Source organism: Macrobrachium nipponense, chromosome 49 (assembly GCF_015104395.2).
Source record: "Macrobrachium nipponense isolate FS-2020 chromosome 49, ASM1510439v2, whole genome shotgun sequence".
NCBI lineage: Eukaryota > Metazoa > Arthropoda > Malacostraca > Decapoda > Palaemonidae > Macrobrachium > Macrobrachium nipponense.
The window spans coordinates 19,079,824-19,102,772 of record NC_087224.1 but is presented as its reverse complement, the minus strand read 5'-3'; the positions used below and the strand labels follow the sequence as shown (position 1 = coordinate 19,102,772).

Genomic DNA, 22,949 nt, shown 5'->3' with positions numbered 1-22,949 from the left:
TTGAAAGGCTCGGAAGCCTAAAAAAAACCCCACTATGCATTGAAAGCTGCCTGGCTAAAAAAAACCCACCATTGCAAAAAAAATCCGAAAGCTGCCAATGAACAAAAAAACACTTAAAATGCATGAAAGCTGCCGGCTAAAAAAAACCCCACCTATGCATTGAAAGCTGACCGCTAAAAAACCCCAACCCATTGCATTGAAAAGCTTGACTTGTTAAAAAAAAATCCCACTAAAGCATTAAAGCTACCGCTTAAAAATAAAAAAAACCCCACTATGCATTGAAAGCTTGCCCGCTAAAAAAAACCCACTATGCAAAATTGAAAGCTGCCGCTAAAAAAAAACCCACTAGGCATTGGAAAAGCCTGCCGCTAAATAACCCCACTAATGCCATTGAAAGCGGCCGCTAAAAAAACCCACTTATGCATTGAAAGCTGCCGCTAAAAAAAAAAAACACTATAGCATTGAAAGCTGCCGCTAAAAAAAACAAAAAAAAAAACCACCTAATGCATTGAAAAGCTGCCGCCTAAAAAAAAACCCCACCTATGCATTGAAAGCTGCCGCTAAAAAAAACCCCACTATGCATTGAAAGCTGCTGCTAAAAGAAACCCACTATGCATCGAAAGCTGCCGCTAAAAAAAAACACTATGCATCGAAAGCTGCCGCTAAAAAAATCATTATGCATCGAAAGCTGCCGCTAAAAAAAACCACTATGCATTGAAAGCTGCCAATGAAAAAAAACCACTATGCATCGAAAACTGCCGCTAAAAAAACCCACTATGCATCGAAAACTGCCGCTAACAAAACCACAGTGCGTCAAAAACCACCACTGAAAAAACCACTATGGGTCGAAATAAGAATAAGATAAATTCGGAGAACGAGGTAGAAAAAAAAAAATAAGGTAAACGAAAGAAACAAAATAGAAGGTTATAAGAAAAAATACTTATGGTGATATATTTCGGTTTAGCATACACTGCTAATTACACCATTCCATATTTTACATTAGATTTTATAATTTAATTCCCGTCGGTCCTTTTACCGTACATCTTTGACCATAATAATACTTATACCCTGTTACGGGCTGCTGTGAAGCAAGAGCCCGTGCCAGCATGAGGCTGGCTGAATCAAACGATATTTATACCCTCATTGCCATTACCATATATACCCAGATTTAACATTACTAAACTCATACCCTCATTGCCATTATTATACCCATATTTAACATTACTAAACTCATACCCTCATTGCCATTATTATACCCAGATTTTCCAATACTATACTGATACCTTCCTTGCCATTATTATACCCATATTTCCATTAACATACGCATACCCTCATTGCCATTATTGTACCAACATTTTCATTAATATATTCATACCCTCATTACCATTATTATACCCAGATTTCCATTGCTATACTCATACCATCATTACTTTTATTATTTCCAAATTTCCCTTAACATACGCATACCCTCATTGCCATTATCATACCCACATGTTTATTAAAATACTCATACCCTCATTGCCATTATTACACCCAGATTTCCATTACTATACTCATACCCTCATTACCATTTCCATCTGCTCATTCACCATAATCATATTCGTAACCACCCTCATTATGAGCATAGTCATAGCTATATTCACTTTCATCATTACCACAGCCACGAGCCATTCATTAATGTATTTAAAACATGAGCATTTCTTTTACATCAATACAATTAAAATCTCGACTGTTGTGTCCTCACAGCTTCGTAACTGATATACCGGTCATTATTAATCACTATACCATTTCACTGTCCCGCGACGTCATTCTATGACATTTTGGCCGCTCATGAGGCATCTTTTTATGAGGTATTTATTTTCGTATCTGTAATCTTCAGATTTATAAATTTTTAGAAGTAGAAGAAGGAGAAGAAGATGAGATATGTTTTCAAAGTTGAATCTTTTAGCATGCGAGTATTTTAGGCGCATAAAAACAGTTACACCTTTGACTAACTTGGCACTGTTGAAGTTAGGCCGTAAAGCTTATAAATTACAAAAGAAGAGGACGAGCAATGTAAACAATGTCTTCTTCAGTCTATGCTACTGTTTTTAAAGCTGTATCTTTGAGCACGCGAGTATAATAGGAGCATAGTACTACACCGCCAAAGTACGTCCAACCCAAACTCCACAACTTCGCGAGGCAAAGACAAGGAGTTCGAAAAGGCTTTCTATGGCTTCTTCTTTTTATTCTCCCCCACGTAATTATTCCCAATTCCCCGATTCTCCCCGAATATAGATCCGCGTCGTGGACCACCTGACCCTGGATGACATCCTGATCGAGTATGCGCAAGAGGCAGCAGACGCCCCGGAATGGCCGACGGACATTCTGAAGACTGACGCCGAGGTCAGATTCAGCGCCGTGGTCGCTTCCGGAAATGCCTCGTCGTTCGAGCTGGTCGTTGGGAACGCCACCGTCCGAGGAACTAGTCCTTCCATCAACTACGTGTTCACCTCGGTGAGTAAAGGATAACTCAAGACTGATTTCTTTAAATTTCGTTCGTTAGCAAACGACAGTGTTGCCAACCATCTAAGAGCTCCCTACCCTACCTAGGCACTGAAATGACCCTACTCTCACTATCCAATTGCGCTACGTCCGGCCGTAAGATATGAATATTAATAAATTTGTTGTCCATTGGTTACTTTTTAATAAAATACAAGACAAGCATCTTGAAATTACCATACATTTTGCTCAGATTTCGTGGCATTACCCCGTTACCCTACAGACCCAGATTTGAGGCTGAATTACCCTATGCATAGGGTAATTACCACACGGTTGGCAACACTGGCAAACGAAAGTTCGTCATCTATAAATCTTTGACATCTCTATTATTTTTTGTTTTTTTTTTTGAAAGACGTTGTTTCAGTTAGCTCATCTACGGTTTTTACGGGCATGTTAAAGCACACACACATATATATATGTGTGTGTATACACACATATATACACATAGTATATGTGTATGTATGTATAGTGGTTCAACTTTAGAAGTGATGCTGCTTTGATCGGATATCTGTTATAAACAACATACAGCTATAATGTTAAAAAAAAATAACAAATAACAAATCTATCTTTACATTTCTCTGCTAAAATAAAAAAAAATAGTCTTGGTAATTATATTATAAAAATATATTCTAATGTCACGGAAATAACAGCGCATGGCGAACGCCTAACAAATTTCCCTCCCGCCCCCCACCCCCCTTTACAGGCAGGAAACTACACCGTCCGGATGACGTGCTATGGAGAAGCGGGGGCATCCCCACCTGCAGAGAAGGCCGTGGTCATATACCGCCCCATTTTGGACAGTGACGTCATCCTGAATGTCTCTGAATTGGTCGTGTGGCCAGCAGGTAAGTTACAACTTCTACAACAACCAATAATAATAATAATGATAATTACAATATTTTCGCGTACTCGGGAAATAAGCCTACAAACTATTTGTTGTTCTTTTTTGTTGTTGCTGTTGTTGTTCTTATGGGTGGGTTATAGGTCTAAAAAACGTGTTTCGCGTTGAGTTAAAGAAATAGGAATTCTAGGATATGCTATTTATGATTCATTTATTAGAATAAAAACGTAAAAACTAAACAATGTGTACGTTAAACAGTACAGAACAATTATTTCTAATAAAATATAGCGTATTTATTTCAATTTTCCTTGGTGAAACGACGCTTTACTTGACCGTAGATTTTAGCACATGCCCCGCGTGAGCTTGAGGTCTGATCGCGCCTTGTTGATACAGCACTTCCACAGTTATCAGAGGTTAAGTTCACTCGCTCAGATGTACTAGGCCTAAGTTTCACTCTCATCGTTATTTACTCATGAATTTCTATATTTTTCTATCTATTCATAGTTTCTATACAGTTCCCCTGTAGTCTGACTACTCATTCAATTCCCATTGCTGTTATTCACTGTGTTGTTTTAATGCATGGCGCGAGAGTACTGTTTTTTTTTTTTCATCTGTCCATCCGCCTGTGGTGTTTTTGTATGGTAACACTGCGTCCCGGGCTTTAGATAGTTACATTCAGCTTACATTCAACGATTATAATATCTTATTTCGAGTATTAACGGTGTAATTCGCATACAGTAAATTATTAAAACACTTTTCAGTTGCAAATGTACACCCAGATATCCTTTTATTTACCTAAAACTTACAAACAGCGTAACTATCTAAAGCCCGGGACGCAGTGTTACCATAAAAAACACCACAGGCGGATGAACAGATGAAAAAAAACAGAGTTTTTTTTATAGACTCAATGGTCGTTAACCCTTAAACGCCGACTGGACGTATTTTACGTCGACATTTTTTGTCTCTCGGGTGCCGACTGGACGTATTTTACGTCGACATACAAAAGTTTTTTTAAAAATTCGCGGAAAAATACTTTTAGGCCTACCAGCCGAAAACTCTTGAATCACGCGCCTTGGGGGATGCTGGGAGTTCACGGATCAAGGTGTTTTGTTTTTGTTTTACAATCGTTACGCAGGCGCGCAAGCGCGAATTTCTTTCTTGCCGCACTAAAAAGTATCTGTGACACATCTCGGAAATTATTTCGTCACTTTGACATAATTTTTTTACCATTTTAAATTAGCCGTTACATAAAGTTCTATATATGACAATGTGCGCATTTTTATGTAGAACACAACAAAAAAATACTCATGATTGTAGCTTTTATCAATTTTGAGATATTTTCATATAAATAACGATAAGTGCCAAAATTTCAACCTTCGGTCAACTTTGACTCTACCGAAATGGTCGAAAAACGCAATTGTAAGCTAAAACTCTTATATTTTAGTAATATTCAATCATTTACCTTAATTTTGCAACTAATTGGAAGTCTCTAGCACAATATTTCGATTTATGGTGAATTTATGAAAAAACTTTTTCCTTACGTCCGCGCGGTAACTCTTCCGAAAAAATCATACATGCGATTGTGGTAATGTTTGCACCATTTTAAATTAGCTGTTACATAAAGTTTTATATATGAAAATGTGCGCAATTTCATGCACAATACAACTAAAAACAACCCATGTTTGTAGCTTTTATCAATTTTGAAATATTTTCATATAAAAAATGATAAGTGACAAATTTTCAACCTTCGGTCAATTTTGACTCTACCGAAATGGTCGAAAAACGCAAATGTAAGCTAAAACGCTTATATTCTAGTAATATTCAAGCATTTACCTTCATTTTGAAACAAATTGGAAGTCTCTAGCACAATATTTCGATTTATGGTGAATTTATGAAAAAAATAAAATTTTCTTTACGTCCGCGCGGTAACTCTTCCGAAAAAATCATACGTGCGATTGTGGTAATGTTTGCACCATTTTAAATTAGCCGTTACATAAAGTTTTATATATGAAAATGTGCGAAATTTCATGTAGAATACAACAACAAATAATTGAAGGTTGTAGCTTTTCTCATTTTTGAAATATTTGCATATAAATCACGATAAATAGAAAAAAAACCACGTTCGGTCAACTTTGACTCTACCGAAATGGTCGAAAAACGCAATTGTAAGCTAAAACTCTTACATTCTAGTAATATTCAGTCATTTATCTTCATCTTGAAACAAATTCGAAGTCTCTAGCACAATACTTAAATTTATGGTGAATTTAAAAAAAAAACTTTCCTTCCATCCGCGCGCGGATTCTCCGCCACAAATCTCCGAAATGTGTACGTCCCATTCTCGGAATATTTGCTCCGTTTCATATTAGGCATTTCATAGAGTTTTATATATGAAAATGTGTGCAATTTCATGTAGAATAAAACGAAAAATATTTGAAAGTTTTAGCTTTTTCTTATTTCCGAAATAATTGCATATAAAAAATATATATAAAAAAATTCGACATTCGGTCAAATTTAACTCGTCAGATATGGTCGAAAACTGCATTTGTAAGCTAATATTCTTATAGTATAGTAATATTCAATCATTTGTCTTCATTCTGAAAGAAATTGGAAGTCTCTAGGACAATATTTAGATTTATGGTGAATTTTTGAAAAAAATATTTGTTTACGTCTGCGCGTTACGAATTCATGCATTATTTTGTGATAATATTTTCTCTGTGTTGCTTTTATCGTTTAACAATGTGTTATATACCAAAATGATTGAAATTTAGTTTATATTACAACGAAAAAAAAAGTAACTTGTTACCTTTAACCGTTTCGCGCACAGCGCGATTTGAATACAATTATATATGAAATTTCGTTTTTGCGCTATCATATATCGCATTATTTATATATGATAATGATAGTTTTTTTCATTTCTGATGATTGCATACTAAACTTCAGGCAATGACAAAAAAAGGAGCCAAAAATGAACTCTTAATCTTGAAAACTAAGCGCGCTGTGATTTTTTGAAAAAAATATTTTTTCCGCTCCCGCGCTCAATCTGAAACACCTCTGGCACACGGGAGACATTTTTTTTTTACCGCTTCGGTGTTTAAGGGTTAATTTGGAAAGTAAGGCTCCGCGGAGGTGACAGCTTCGGTAAGAAGTTAGGGTAATAAGCACAGAGTTAAATTTACAAGTAAATCATTAAATATATTCAGGATCAACAGTATAGATCAGAAACAACTAAAATTTCAGAGTATGTCGCAAGATGCAAGAAGATACTGGTGCCCCCACGAGTTCACAGCACTATATTCGTTAACATCATAATCATCTTCGTAAACTTACATATAAAATACAAATCTACGGTCAAGTAGAGCATTGTTTCACCAACGAAAACTAAAATAAATACGCTATATTATATTAGAAATAAAATATAGCGTATTCATTTTAGCTTGCACTTTATTTTTTTTTTTACCTTTTCATTCTAATAAATAAATCATAATTATCCTATCCTAAAATTCCTGCGCCTTTAACTCAATACAAAACACCTTTTTCAGACCTTTTCAGGCCTTTCTATAGACCTTTCCTAACCCCACAACAACAACAACAACATATACCACTCCCTTATTAATGCCGGAATTCGATCAAAAAGCTACGGAACTATTTTTCTTTCATTTTTTTGTTTCCATTTTTTTTATTATCTTTACTGTGCAATGATTGTTTCCCTTTTGCGTTTAATATTTTTATTCTAATAAAAACCATGCAACTAAAAAAAAAAATATAAACAAACTAATTATCGAGTACACTGGATACTGCCATGACTCTCGGCTTACCAAACATGAAAATAATTCTTCTAAAATTTTGTCCTCTCTCTCCCTCTCTCTGTCTCACAGTCTTCCACTACCTTTACCAAACATGTAAACAATTCTAATAAAATTTTGTCCCCTCTCTCTCTCTCTTTCGTGTTGCCTAGCATCTTCTCTTTGCAGTTATTCTCAACAAATATGCGTAGGTCTAGGTCTATCTCCAGTTGTCCATGTTAATATTGAATGGGATATATTGATACTGTATATGCTCTTTAATTACTAGAATTATCCTTATAGACCTATGGTTCATTCAGTTGTGCAAAACGCTCTCTCTCTCTCTCGTGTTGACTAGTATATCCTCCTGGCTGTTATGAAGAACATATAGGTCTAGGCCTAATTTCAATCTTATATCACTCCTAACCAGTGAAATATGGTTTATTTGCATAAGGAACTTAACGGAAGATATATTCGTGTACTCTAGTTGATAAAAGTATACCTATAACTCTGTATTAACATATTTATCCACAATTTTAAAGGTAGCAGTTAGGCTAAACCAAACTGAAGTCAAGGTGTAAACGTTGGCTCGGTATATATGGCATCTTCCTTCAGTTCTCTCGCAGTTGCAGGGTGGTAGTTAGACAATTCATGCTTGAGGTTTGTAGGTTTCTTGTATAATCGTTCTGTTGAAAATAACCGAAGACGCTCTTGCCCTTATTGAAATGTCACTACAAAAAAAAAAAAAAAAAAAAAAAAATTTGGCCGCTACTATACTGCAGATGTTCGTCTACTTCCTCCTAAAACATTTCGTTAGCTTTGGGTAAACGGTAGAAGCTCATTAGTTTTTCACTTCAAATATTGTCCATTTCCGCATTAACGTGTTAAATTCCAAAAACCTCGAGAATTGTCACGAATTCAGGAAAACTCCCGCCTAGCCGGCCACCGATGACGTCATGCGCGGGAGAGTTGGAAAAAATCGACGTCTGCGCAACTCGCCTTATCCTCTTCTTAATATGATGTTCTTGGGTATTTTGGAGGTCCCATTACATGCTGAAGATCTCTGCTCCTTTTATTTTCTGGTTGTAGTGCATTTCATTTAACGTTCTCACCTTGAAAACTGATATACTTAACGTAACACCAATCCACGGTCCGCACAAGCTGTCAATATTTTCTCGTGCAGTCAAGCTTACCATTTCTCACTTTCCTTTCCCGCCTAACTTCCATCTTTTATATTTGTTGCAGCGTTCGTCAGGGTACCTTTTCCGGCTTCTATCATTTGCGTGAATCCTGTCATATCATGATATCACCCTTTAGCCACCAGTATACTTCGTGCAAGCATCGAACTGGAGGATTCGGACAAATTTATTCTTTTACTGAAAATTTTTTCGAGCTTTCTACGTCTATTTCTTCCCTGCATAATGCTTTTCTTCTTCTTCTTCTTCTTCTTCTTCTTCTTCTTCTTCTTCTTCTTCTTCTTCTTCTTCTTTTCTTCTTCTTCTTCTTCTTCTTCTAGACTCTTTTGGGAAGCCAGTTTCGTCCTTCCCACTGACGTACCTCTACGATATAAAAACAAGGACTGAAGTTCAGAAATATCTTAACAAAATTGAGTTAAAATTACAGTTTTCTATTTAGTTTTTGGTGGATGTCAATAAGACGTTTGTCTGTGATGGCAGTTTACAATGCTTTGACTTTTGTAATGGGTTATTGATCTCATTCAATCATTCATTTGTCTAATTATACATCCCTTTCCTTCAAAAAGTTGTAATTATGCATACTATACATCTCTATACATTCACTTACTGACTTCAGGCAAAGCTGACGTCACCATCACCCTGACGTCGACTGGGGAACTTCCCACGCGCGTCTCTGGATACATCGCCTGGGGAGATGATGTCCAAGAAGGGGAAGTCCGAAGGGACTCTGAATTTGACTTGAGTGACGTCACGGCTCCTGGAAACACGGGATCTGTTTCCACAGTCCTGGAATACAGTTTCGGCCGTTCCGGCGTCTACAACATGACGGCTTGCTTGAAGAACAACGTCTCTGTGGTGTTCGCTTCCAGGGAGGTGAGTTGCCATTGAAACTGAATGGAATGGAATATATAGAGTTTAAGCCAAACACTGGAACCTATGAGGTCATTCAGTGTTGAAACAGGCACACTGCAAAGAATCTTATGTAATGCCTACAGTGCACAGCATGAGGTGCACTGACGACACAGCGCTCTTAAGGGGCATAAACCTGGAAATGAACATTCTCTCAGTGCATTTTGTATTAGTCACTTCCATAAGCCTCGCAAAACCGTTTTTCAGTCCTTGTAATGGGAATTCCTTTTAAAAGCTTGAGAATGAGAATTAGGCCTAATTCATAAGCCTTAGAATAGGAATTTTGTAATTCCAGCCAGCTCTGAGAATTTTTTATCACAGTGGACTCCTAAAATTTGAGTTCATTCGTCAATTTTTCTTTTAATTAGAGCTACTTAAAACGAACGCTTGAAGATAGAATAGGCCTATGGATATTGTTTTAATTAGATACCATAACTCGTTATTGGAGTTTTCACGAGATATTTGCCGTCTTTTGTTTATTTCATAGCATTCGTTCCCATGGAGTTGGTACTAAACATGGCTCTCAAGTGGTATCAAAACAGAACTAGGGCTTATATTAGGTATTGTGTTATTGCAACATAAATAACATTAATGTGACTTAATTCTCCTTTTTTACCATTTTCTGCGCTGATGTACGTTACTGTTCAAGCCTAAGGCGAGACATTGTCATCCCAACGATTATCATAAAAACATTCATATAAAAATTATTTAGTTACCGTAATTATAGAGTAGCGTTTTCTTAGAAAGGAAAACCATCCAGAAAAAGCATGAAATAACAGTATGACTACGATATTTTTATTATCTCGGGGCATTTTAAAATTTTTTAAAATTGTTTGCACGTGGAGTATTATCAAACCAGGATCTAAAAAATCAACTTGTAGTGATTTTTTTATTACCATAGACAAGCCTCGCAAAAAAAGCTAAATGTATCAAAAATATTATAAAGGAAAATATTCAAAATATAGATACCAACAAAAGAAACGGTATACACTTAAAAAAAACGAAAGAGACTTCTAGAAAAAAGTTTTGGAAAGTGAAGTTATCAAGTTACGAAGCTGGAAATCTCTGCAAACTTTGAATAAATGCAATTTTCATGATTTCAATCGTGGTTCAATATGAATACTGATATCCTCTTTAATTCTCAGTTGTATTTAGAAACTATCAAACTTCCACTGTATTTCATGAATCAGCTATCCCGTCTTCTTTGGCATATAGTTACAAGTGCTTCAGGAAAAATATCCTTTGATATACTTTCTTGTTTGGTCTGTACTCTCACCCAAGTTTCCTTTCTCATAAGATTCGCGTCATCGACCACATAACCCTGAGGGCGGTGACGGTGGAATATTCAGACGAAGCCGATATCCCGGACTGGCAAACGGAGGTATTCAAGACATCTGTGAACTTGAACATCACAGCCATCGTGGACACAGGTGCTGTGGAGCAGTTCGTTCTGAGCGCTGATGGAGACCTCCTGACGAATCCTGGCCCATCTTTCACCTATGCCTTCGACAAGGTAAGATTGAATATAGGATTTTGGCCTAAGGTCTATAGCGCTGGGACCCATGAAAGATAATATGAACGGAGGTACAGTAGAGGGAATGAAAGGGGTTGCAACTAGGGGCATGTGGAAGGGACACTACGGAGACCCTTAATTAAGTACACAGTATGAAGCGCACTGACGGCACTAAACCCCCCTACAGGATTCTGCTTGAATGACTTTCTCTCTCTCCCAGGCAGGCGAATACAACATCACCGTGAAGGCTTCGGGCGAGGCCGGAGAATCTCCCAGCGTGTCGACTGCCATAACAGTGGCAAGACCTCTTCTACGGGAGAACTTCAAGCTGGTTGTGCCTTCTCTGGTCGTCTGGCCTTCAGGTAGAAGTGTCTTGGTTGTTTTTGCAATATGATTTTCACTAAAGTAAATTCACATCACCCGTGCATCTGATGTCTATAGGCCAGTCCCTTACGACGCTCCTGATGGGCTGTCGATAAGCCAATCACAGGGCTGGAAGAAGTATCCCTCAGGAGAGGTGGAACATACATCCTACCTATGCAAACTCTCTCGAGAGAGACTGACAATTTCCAGCCCTGTGATTGGCTTATCAACAGGCAATCAGGAGCGTTAGAAATAATGAACCCTTATTATGAACCTACTCACAATCACCTGGAAGAGAAACGCTTTCATCTTCGAGTCGTCAAGAAGAGCTTTCACATTCCCTCAATTTCAGGCGAAGCTCTGGTCACCATCCACTTGAACTCGACTGCAGAATTGCCCACGAGAGTCACAGGGACTGTCGACTGGGGAGACGGGGATCCTGTCACTCTGGTCGACTGGAAAAACGTCACGGCACCTGGAAGGACTGGCGAAGTTTCTGAGGATTTCATTCACGTCTACACAGGGGAAGGGAACTACACTGTCACCTTCATGGCCGGGAATGAGGTTTCTAAGGCGAATGTGACGGGAATGGTGAGTCTCTCTCTCTCTCTCTCTCTCTCTCTCTCTCTGATTAAGTTAATTATATCTTAGTTTAAACAGACTAACAACTCTCCTAGGGCTGACCCGAAGGATTAGATATTTTCACGTGGCTAGGAACCAATTAGTTACTTAGCAATGGGAACCTACAGCTTACTGTGGTATCTGAACCACATTATATCGCAAAATGTATCTCTGATCACCACAAATAAATTCCTCTGGTTCCGCATGGGCGGCAGCGGGGAGCGAACCCAGGCTTACTAGATTGATAGGCGAGTACGCAACCCACCCATCCAATGAGGAACTTCTCTCTCTCTCTGATGGTTCCTCGTTGGACGAGTGGGTTAAGTGCTCGCCTACCGATTCAGTAGTCCGAGTTCAATTCCTCGCTCTGCCAATCAGAGGAATTTATTTCTGGCAGTTAGAAATTAATTTCTTGATATAATGTGGTTCGAATCCCACAATAAGCTGTAGGTCCCCGTTGCAAAGTAACCTGTTGGTTCCTAGCCACGTGAAAATACCTAATCCTTCGGGCCAGCACTAGGAGAGCTATTAATCAACTCAGTGGTCTGTTTAAACTAAGATATACTTAACTTTTTCCCTCTCTGATAAGAGATATTTTGAATGTTTATGTTATAAAGACAGTTCCTCTCCTCTCTGTGACAAGACAGATGCAATGCACAGGAAATTCACTTCATAATCTGACCTCCTCTCTCTCTCTCTCTCTCTCTCTCTCTCTCTCTCTCTCTCTCTCTCTCTCTTCATTCCAGGTAAGAGTGGTAGACGACCTCGCCCTCAGCCGCATCGTCGTATCTTACCAAGACCCGGCGGACGAACCGGGCTGGAACACCACCTGGCTGAAGACTGGAGTCGACCTCCGCTTCCAGGCCATCCTCGACACGGGCGAGGCTACTTCCTACGCCCTTTACGTCGAGGGGGAGGCTCAGCCCATCACCAGCCCCAATTCCACCATCTTGTATAGATTTGCCTTGGTAAGATGTCATGGAGGTTGATATTGAGCGTTTTGTCGACGTGTTCAAAATACAATAGCAAATTATTTCACATGACGTTTTCATAATTGGTGTTATTTGATTTAAAAATATACAGCAAGATTATTATTCAAATGAATTGACGTAGAAACCAGTTGAAACAATGCAGAAATTAATAATCAGTGTGTACGTAGATAGAGAAATGAAGTTATTTTGTTCGTACATAGATAGGAACATGAATTCATTTGCTTTTCACATTTTCACTTACTCGGGGAGTAAGCCTATAAATTACTTTGTTGGTTTTGTTGTTCGGGGAGTGTAGGAAAGGTCTATGGGAAAGCCTAAAAAGTTCTGAAAAAGTGTTTCGTGTTAAGTTAAAGATACAGGAATTTCAGGACAGGATATTTACTATTTATTTATAAGCATGAAAATGTAAGAAATAAACAATGTGCATGTTAAACAGTACAGAACAATTATCTCTAATAAAATATAGCACATTTGTTTAATTTTTTTTGTTCAATCAACGCTCTACTTGACCGTAGATTTCACCAAGCGCCCCCAAGTAAGCTGGAGGTTTGATCACGCCTTGTTAGTCTGAGTGATAAATAATAATTCAATGAGTTACCCACATAACAACTGCAAATAAATCATTACTAGATAATAAATAACAACTAACTCATTTATACCTTTGAAAGCTGGAAGCCTCATTACCAATATGATTATTCTTAAGCAAAAGATACTTGCAGTAGTATGAGTCTTGAAATGGAGAAATAAATTAACAGTTATGTATGTGTACACATACATCCAAAGATGAATCTTTACACAAAGCTTTCGGGAAATCCGATCTCTCGGTCAAAGTGAAAAAGGGAATCAAAATAGTCTCCCGAAAGTTTTCTATATAGATTTATCTTTTAAATGCATGTATGTATGCTTAAAAAATCACAGTAGATGCACGTGACTTCATAGGAAAATGAGAGGCAGAAATTCAGTACCAAGCGCTTTCGCCTTTATTTAGGCATTGTCGGGCCACAGATGCCTGAATAAAGACGAAAGTGCTTGGTACTGACTTTCTGCCTCTCATTTTTCCGTGGTATTTGCTTTTATGTGAATAAAGAGTGAATTTCATTCCATCGACCACAGGCTGGGGAATACCACATCAACATGAGCTGCTCAGGCGAGGCTGGCGTCTCACCCGTTGTGGTCAGCACGGTCAAAGTGGCCCATCCCATCTCTCCAAACCACCCGACCTTGAGAGTACCAACCCTCGTCGTGTGGCCTCCAGGTACGTGACCTTGATACCGTGACCTTTGTTTAGTTGTATGAATGAACATATAGGATTTAGGCCACAGGCCAAGCACTGGGACCTAAGATGAGGTCACTCAGCGTTGAAAAGGAAATTGAGAGTAGGTAGGTTTGAAAGGTCAACATTTGCACTATAAAATAATTGTTAAGAGAGGGTTGGGGATAGTAAGGTGGAAGAAAAATTCTATGAACGGAGGTATACACAGTCAAAGGAATGAAAGGGTTTGCAGCATAGGGGGCCGAAGGGACGTTGCAAAGAACCTTCAGAGAGTGCCACAGTGGAAGTTCAGGGAATGCAGAGTATGCAGCCTAGTCTGTGCTACTTGTCGACAGGAGATAGAATTTACGAAAGTACAGAGTCGATCATATCAACTCTCCATCAATTCAAGGATTAAGGCCTATCTAACACTGAACTGTCTCACTGATATTCGGACCAAAAGTAACTGCAAATACAGGACGTAAACGTTATCTGGTATAATGATATAGTTTGTGCTTGCAGAGAGAATTCACGGTGCAAGGAGGGCAGAAAGAACTAATATGCAGGGTAACTCACACTTGCAGAGACAGATATATTGGACTTTAGAGGGTTTACTGGACGAAACAGCTTAGCATTTATAAGTAGATCTGCAATGCCAATTCTAAACGAGCTTCCAAACTTACCCGTCTGCGTAACTGAACACACACAGGTGGCGCCAAGGTGACTGTAACGCTATCGTCAGACACTCAACTGCCAACTTACGTCCAGGGCTCAGTCGACTGGGGCGACGCCGGAGTACCGGAGACGCCCCTGGATTTCACAAACGGCACCGCCCCTTCAGCGGCAGGCTCAGTCAGCCTCGACCTCTTCCACAACTACACGGAACCTGGAGAAGTGACTGTGACGCTACGTCTTCGAAATCCCGTGTCTCTTTTCAACATGTCGGACAAGGTATGAATGTTACCGCCTGAGATCAATGTGCTAGTTTAGGCCTACGTTGAAGTCAATGTTGCTGGTGCTTCAAGATGTTGTAGGATAGTATTTCGGGTAAACTTAAGGAGATTTAGGTTTAGGAACCTAAGTGCATCTTGGCTGCAGATAAAAGTGCCTGAAGTTTATTTTGCTAATGCAACAATGCATTTTGACTAGAATAGTGGAAAGAGTCATTGCTAATCTAATATACAACGAAGCATGGCCTTTTATGAATGCTAATTTTTGTGAGCTCTTTTCTCAAAATCATCATCTCAGTATTTGGAAACTGCGAGAGGTCCTCCGATATTTTAAACTTGTACTTAGCATGTTTAACTTCTGAAACGGAATGAGAAAGTTAAGACTTTTGGACATTAAAGAAAAACTTAAACTATTGAAACTAAAAGAGAAAGGTCTACTCTTAAAGTGAAAAAGAGAAATGTAAGAGTTTTGAAACTCAGAAAAAAGTTACGCCATTAAAACCGAGAGAAAATAATAGACATTTGAAACAAAACAAAACACAAAAAATTCTAACTTTATTAAATGGAGACACAAAGTTAACTTTTGGAAATTGAATAATACGAAAAGCTTAGTCTTTTAATAATAGAGGATTAAATATTTTGTTTTTGAAACAAACAAAAAGTAAGTTCTATATTATTGTCAACTTAACATACTTTTGTAAAGATTTTCATGAAATGTCCCAATACTTCAGCAAAATCTTCATTTTTGAAAAGGCATTGCATTTCTTTTTACTATTTATGTTTTTTTTTTTACAAATATTAATAAGGTAAAATGTCTTGGTTAACGGAAATATCAAATTGTCAAAATATTGAATTAACAACATAACTGATTTATATATATATATATATTATATATATATATATATATATATATATATATATATATATATATACTATATATATAATATAAAGACAAAATCCACAAAGGAAAATGAAACAATTCCATTACTAAGCTTAGTAAAGGACGGGAAGTCGGAAGGCCTCGCAGAGGCTACGCCATTGTTTCCCTTTCCTCTGTGGATTTTGTCTTTATTTATATATTCATCACGTTCCATACTGTCGTTTTTTTAATTATACATATTTATGCGTGTATATTGCGAACTTACTTTTTCAGTTCCACAATCGCGGTGAAGTGATATTGCTCGTCAAATATATACTATTATTGTAAGGAAATCTTTTTAGAACACTTTGAAAGTCTTCTACCTTACTTCCTTCTAGCACCGACACCGAACAAGCACTCATCAGTCATTAACAGACTTACCTACAACCAATTCCTCTTAACAAGCACTCAGTACAGTCATCCACAAACAAGGGACACGTGATTGGGCCTTCCTGCTACTGACTACCGGAACTAGACAAGTGTGTCGGACTTTAAGAAGTTGGGCTAAGAACAGGTCGAAAGGGGTGTGATAGACAAGAAAAGGTATCTTTTCTAGACAGTGACCCCCAAAGGATTTTAACCCGGTGTGTATCCACCTTTGCGGCGTGTTTAGCGCAGGCCAGTTGAGGATGACCGTTAAAACATAAACAAAAGACTGCAAATACCATAAAGATAACGACCCCCAAGAAATATTAGTCCTAGTTAACAACCCCCGAAAACCCTTTGGGGTCACTAGCTAAGAAAACCCTTGGGGTTCACTACCTAGGACAGATCCAAGACAAGACAACAAGTTGTGATGAAGCTTGAGTCAAATAGAGCCCCCCATGTATCTTTAAGTATCTACTACTTACAGTGTACCTTGTGAGGCATACTGTAAATTTTACCCCTTTGTAGAATGTAGCTGTGATGAGAGCGTACATTTTCTACCCCTTACTCACATATAATCTTCCCTATATTAAGAAGCAATTCCTCTTTTCTTACTTAACCCTTAAATGCCGAAGCGGTAAAAATCAAAACCTCTCCTGAATGCCGGGGCCGGTTTGGAGTGAGCACGGAAGCGGAAAAATTTTTTTTTTCCAAAAATCACAGCACGCTTAGTTTTCAAGATTAAGAGTTCATTTTTGGCTACTTTTTTTTTCATTGCCTGAAGTTTAGTATGCAACCATCAGAAATGATAAAAATTATCATTATCATATATAAATAATGCGATATATGATAGCGCAAAAACGAAATTTCATATATAATTGTATTCAAATCGCGCTGCGCGCAAAACGGTTAAAGGTAACAAGTTACTTTTTTTTCGTTGTAATGTAAACTAAATTGCAATCGTTTTGGTATATAACACATTGTAAAACGATAAAAGCAACACAGAGAAAATATTATCACAAAATGATGCATGAATTCGTAATGCGAGGACGTAAAAATTTTTTTTTTTTTTAAATTCACCATAAATCTAAATATTGTTATAGAGACTTCTAATTTGTTTCAAGATGAAGTTAAATGATGGAATATTACGATACTGTAAGAGTTTTAGCTTACAATTGCAGTTTTCGACCATTTCGGACGAGTTAAAGTTGACCAAATGTCAAAATTTAAATTTTTTTTTTATATATATGCAATTATTTCGGAAATTAGAAAAGCTACAACCTTCAAATATTTTTCCTTTTATTCTACATAAAATTGCGCACATTTTCATATATAAAACTCTATGAAATGACTAATATGAAACGGAGCAAATTTTCCGAGAATGCGATGTACGCAATTCGGAGATTTATGGCGGAGAATCCGAGCGCGGAGGGAAGGAAAGTTTTTATTCATAAATTCAGCATAAATCGAAATATTGTGCTAGAGACTTCCAATTTGTTGCAAAATGAAGGTAAATGATTGAATATTACTAAAATATAAGAGTTTTAGCTTACAATTGCGTTTTCGACCATTTCGGTAGAGTCAAAGTTGACCGAACTTGGTTTTTTTTTTATTTATCGTGATTTATATGCAAATATTTCGAAAATGAGAAAAGCTACAACCTTCAATTATTTTTCGTTGTATTCTACATGAAATTGCGCACATTTTCATATGTAAAACTTTATGTAACGGCTAATTTAAAATGGTGCAAACATTACCACAATTGCACGTAGGATTTTTTCGGAAGAGCTACCGCACAGACGTAAGGAAAATGTTATTTTTTTTCATAAATACACCATAAATCGAAATATTGTGCTTGAGACTTCCAATTTGTTACAAAATGAAGGTAAATGATTGAATATTACTAAAATATAAGAGTTTTAGCCTACAATTGTGTTTTTCGACCATTTCGGTAGAGTCACAAATTGACCCGAAGAGTTGAAAATTTGTCACTTATCATTTTTTATATGAAATATTTCAAAACTGATAAAAGCTACAACCATGGGTTGTTTTTAATTGTATTGTGCATGAAATTGCACACATTTCCATATATAAAACTTTATGTAACGGCTAATTTCAAAATGGTGCAAACATTACCACAATCGCACGTATGATTTTTTTCGGAAGAGTTACCGCGCGGACGTAAGGAAAAAGTTTTTTCATAAATTCACCATAAATCAAAATATTGTGCTAGAGACTTCCAATTTGTTGCAAAATGAAGGTAAATAGTTGAATATTACTACAATATAAGCGCTTTAGCTTACAATTGCGTTTTTCGACCATTTCGGTAGAGTCAAAGTTGACCGAAGGTTGAAATTTTGACACTTATCGTTATTTATATGGAAATATTTCAAAACTGATAAAAGCTACAATCATGAGTATTTTTTGGTTGTATTTTAAATGAAATTGCGCACATTTTCATATATAATACTTCATGTAACGAATAATTTAAAACGGTGTAAAAACAAAATTATGTCAAAGTGACGAAATAATTTTTTGAGATGTATGTCACTGATACTTTTTAGTGCGATAAGAAAGAAATTCGCGCTTGCGCGCCTGCATAATGATTGTAAACAAAACAACGCCTTGATCCGTGAACTCCTAGCATCCCCCAAGGCGCATGATTCAAAAGTTTTCGGCTGGTAGGCCTATAAGTATTTTTCCGCGAATTTTTAAAAAAACTTTTTTGAGTCGACGTATGGTACATCCATTCGGCATACGGGGGACATTTTGACTCGACGTTTAATACGTCCATTCGGCGTTTAAGGGTTAATAAGTCTTAACTCTTTTATATCTGCTCCAGAATTCTCTCTTTGGTTCTGTTTACCCCTTATTTCTTTAAAGTTCACTCTTCTGGTCCAGTTCCTTGTCTCATTCCGTGGCCAGTTACATTGGCCTCTGCATGAAGTTGAGCGAAGTAATCTTATAAATAAAATTTTTTTTAGAAAAAGCTCCAATGTTTCTTTGATGCAATCGAGTTTTCTGTACAGCGTATAATGCTGTATGAAACTCTCAGTCACGGCCAACGAAACTTTCAACCACAGTCTGGTGGTGGCCTGTGTTGTTGGCACCTATAGCAGTGCCAGGTGCATGATCATGGCTAACTTCAGCCTTAAATAAAATAAAAACTACTAAGGATAGAGGGCTGCAATTTGATATGTCTGATGACTGGAGGGTGGATGATTAACATACCAATTTGCAGCCCTCTAGCCTCAGTGGTTCTTAAGATCTGAGGACGGATTGAAAATGTGATGACGGACAGGGAAGTAGCGACCTCATTGGTTCTTTTACAGGAAAAGGGAAAAAGGAATAATAACAACAAAAGCTTAATAAATAAATTAAGAAATCAGTGATGGTAGTGGTAAGATTCGCTTTCGAGCAGTGGCAACTGAGGTACTTCAGTCATAGTGGTACCTGAATGCAATACCTCACACATGGCAGAAACGAGACGGTACTTAAATGGCAGTACGTCAAAATGGCAGTGTTTATGTTACAGTAAGACTGTGAAATCGTGAAATCCCTGAAATTTGCAGGGAATTCGTGAGATCACCAATTCACTTAGCGTTTAGTACTAGCCCTTCAGGGATCAAATGTGTTTTGCTGTGTTTAGTACTACAGTAGATTCACATCAACCGTGCATTTGACGTCTAGGCCAATCCCCTGCAGCGCTCCTGATTGGCTGTTGGTAAGCCAATCACAGGGCTGGAAACTCTCAGTCTCTCTCGATAGTTCACATGGGTAAGATCTATATTCCACCTCTCCTGAGGGATACGTCTTTTCAGGAGAGGTGGAACATACATGCTGCCTATGTGAACTCTCTTGAGAGACTGAGAATTTCTAGCCGTGTGATTGGCTTATCAACAGCCAATCAGGAGCGTCGTAAGGGACTGGCCTAGACATCAGGTGCACGGTTGATGTGACCTAATAAGTGCATTAGTGATTTCACGAGTTACCTGATACTACAGCTACAGAAAATGGCAGGTAAATGGTGGTACTTTAGTTAGAATTGTTAGATTATCGAATATAAATGGCGGTACAGCAGTGACGATACCTTGAAATGGTGGTACTACATGAATGGCAGTAAAGAAACGGAATCATACGAGGTTATATAAATGGTGGTACTTACATGGTGTTACGTAAATATCAGTAAGAGGTCGCACATAAATTCTGGCATTTGGTTTACCTACTGTGTTTTGACCGGTAGGGTATGAATGGCAGTTCTTGTATGGCGGTACATAAATGGTGGTATATTTGCACAACAATTGAGTAATTATCATTTCGTTTCATGGTGCTTTATTTTGCGAAAACAGCTATATCCTTAAGAAGTATTTCATTAAGTGCATAAAATACAGCCAAGTGACGTAAGGCAGTCCCGTTTCAATCCATAAAGACTGCAGGAAGTATTTGGGGGTGAATTTGCTAGCCCCATACCCCACTCCACCTACGGCTGACAACCAGGTACCCAATCCAGCGCTTGGGTCAGCCCAATTTGCAAAGCGTCTCTTCCGGGCATTCCTGGAACTCTAATGGATTTCATACACGAGTGATTGAGTGATTATGTCATGCTATTTGTGTTTGCACGTTTCCATTCTTTGTCTTTGGTTGTAATATAAAGTCTTCAAGTGGCATGCGTCAAGTAACTATCTATCTGTCTTCTCGGATTAACAGATTGGTAAATATGTTAATGTAATTGGTTACCCCAAGTGATCTGGGATTGTTAGATTGGTAATCTACCCGTGCGACTATGGAATGTCCAATATGATTTAACACCTCTACCTCAAACTTTCCCACCACTTCAAGCCTTTTAGAGTATTTTTAGTCTACAACTATAACTGCAACTTTACAAAATGTACAGCACTTTTATTACACCAATAACCACCTTTGTAAATTGTAGTACAGTACTGCTCATAATTCCTACAACTGCAATATTGTCAAATGCACAGTAGTACTAATCATAACATCAGTAGCAATTCAACAGTAGATACTAATCATGACACTGATATCTTCCCTTAGCTTAATGTTCTTGCCTCCCTCGCCCTCGGGGGAATCGACGTCCAGTACGAGAACCCAAGCGACAGCCCTCGATGGGACACCCCCGTCTTCAAGGCCCACATACCGCTGAACCTGACAGCGATGGTCCAGACCGGTCAGGTGGAGGAATATATACTCCAGATCGGAAACAAGACGATGACCAGTCGGAAACCGTCATTTGTTTACACTTTCCTGTCCGTAAGTTTAGCTCTCTTCTTCTTGAATGTCGCTCACGGAGTGAAAGTCTCACCGTTCTTGTTGTGCTTCTGTTCTTTTCTTAATTTTTTGTAAACAACCCGGCAATTCTAGGCAATAACTCCGCACGGGCTGCAAGGAACAGGGATTGGGGCGCCAAATGTATTTCGCTGTATTTAGTACTGGCCCCTGGATGTTAATTATTACAGTCAATCCCCCGAAAATAATGGCAAATTCTTAATAAGCAACCCAAATACCATAGGAAACTGTAATTTTCAAAGAAATACCCGATGCAGAGTTATTAACTAGATCTACCAACAACCCTCTGAGTAACTACAAGTAAGGGAATAAGCATTGGGTGTTTATGTCAAGATATCACGATATCACTTTGTATGGTGCGTCCCAAACTAACTTAGGTATTCCCACTTTTGGGGCACGTCCTCTGATTAGCTGTGGAAACCCTCACCCTCTTCGATACCCATCAAGTTGTGCTTACATAAAGTACTTTAAGCTTAATAACGGGTTAGTAGAAAACGGTACTTTACAAGAGCATCCACATTTGTTAAGTGATTAGGCCTACATGTAATGTAATACTGTGCAGTTTAATGAATATGTAGGCTACTTGCTCTTCTCACCACAAGTTTGTCAGATATTTTTGATGACCTATAGCTTTTGTAAACCTCTAAATATAACCATACTATTATTCTTTATTACTGAATACTCCATAGACACCTCATATAACCTTTTAAATGTATTTAACCTCTTTGTGGAAAAGGCTGGAGATTACACCGTCACGATGCGGGCCTCTGGAAGCGCAGGAGATTCAAACGTTCAGTCAGCACTTGTCCGAATCGCTCAACCACTGACGGCGGATAACGCCATCATAGAGCCTCCAGAATACGTTGTCTTTCCTCCAGGTAATCAAGCATTTGTTTTTGTGATGGGCAGGCATAATAATTACATATACAACGTTTCCAACGATTCATGCACGTCTTGACAGTACAATAAATTTTTAGAGACAACTGAAGTCGTTGCCATTGAAGAAATGCGATGCAAGTCTCAGTAAGTTATCCGGGAGAGATGGAATGGTTGTCCCCCGAAAAATGTAACGTTTGGCTTTCCTGGATCTGTTGTAAAAAGAAAAAAAGTAATTTCTTTTTCCATGAAGCAATAGGTTTAGATTATGAACTGGATTGATACTACCGTACAGAAACCGGCATTCATGTTTTTAAAGACGCGTTTTGTCAAGTTCTTTCGACCATTGACCAGTGTTGCCATCTAAAGGGTAACTTTTTTAATCTACGATCGTTGCAGGACGACTGAACGTCACCCTGACCTTGACCGCGTTCATGAGGGAAGTCGCTACCAACGTGACGGGCTGGATGACCTGGGGAGACTCCCCGGAGATGGTGGAAACCGACCTCGCAGAGGACACGGGT

At 38.1% G+C, this 22,949-nt stretch overlaps 1 protein-coding gene across 1 annotated transcript in view; it reads left to right on the top strand.

Moving 5' to 3' along the window:
• LOC135205258 (uncharacterized) overlaps positions 1 to 22,949 on the top strand; it is a 108,495-nt gene that overhangs the window by 44,763 nt on the left and 40,783 nt on the right. The window contains exons 9-16 of the mRNA XM_064235608.1: positions 8,977 to 9,233; positions 10,567 to 10,782; positions 12,513 to 12,734; positions 13,872 to 14,013; positions 14,720 to 14,961; positions 21,298 to 21,513; positions 22,286 to 22,427; positions 22,825 to 22,949. The exon at positions 22,825 to 22,949 is cut by the window's right edge and continues 117 nt beyond it. Of these exons, the coding sequence (XP_064091678.1) occupies positions 8,977 to 9,233; positions 10,567 to 10,782; positions 12,513 to 12,734; positions 13,872 to 14,013; positions 14,720 to 14,961; positions 21,298 to 21,513; positions 22,286 to 22,427; positions 22,825 to 22,949 (1,562 nt within the window). The remainder of the gene's footprint in view (positions 1 to 8,976; positions 9,234 to 10,566; positions 10,783 to 12,512; positions 12,735 to 13,871; positions 14,014 to 14,719; positions 14,962 to 21,297; positions 21,514 to 22,285; positions 22,428 to 22,824) is intronic.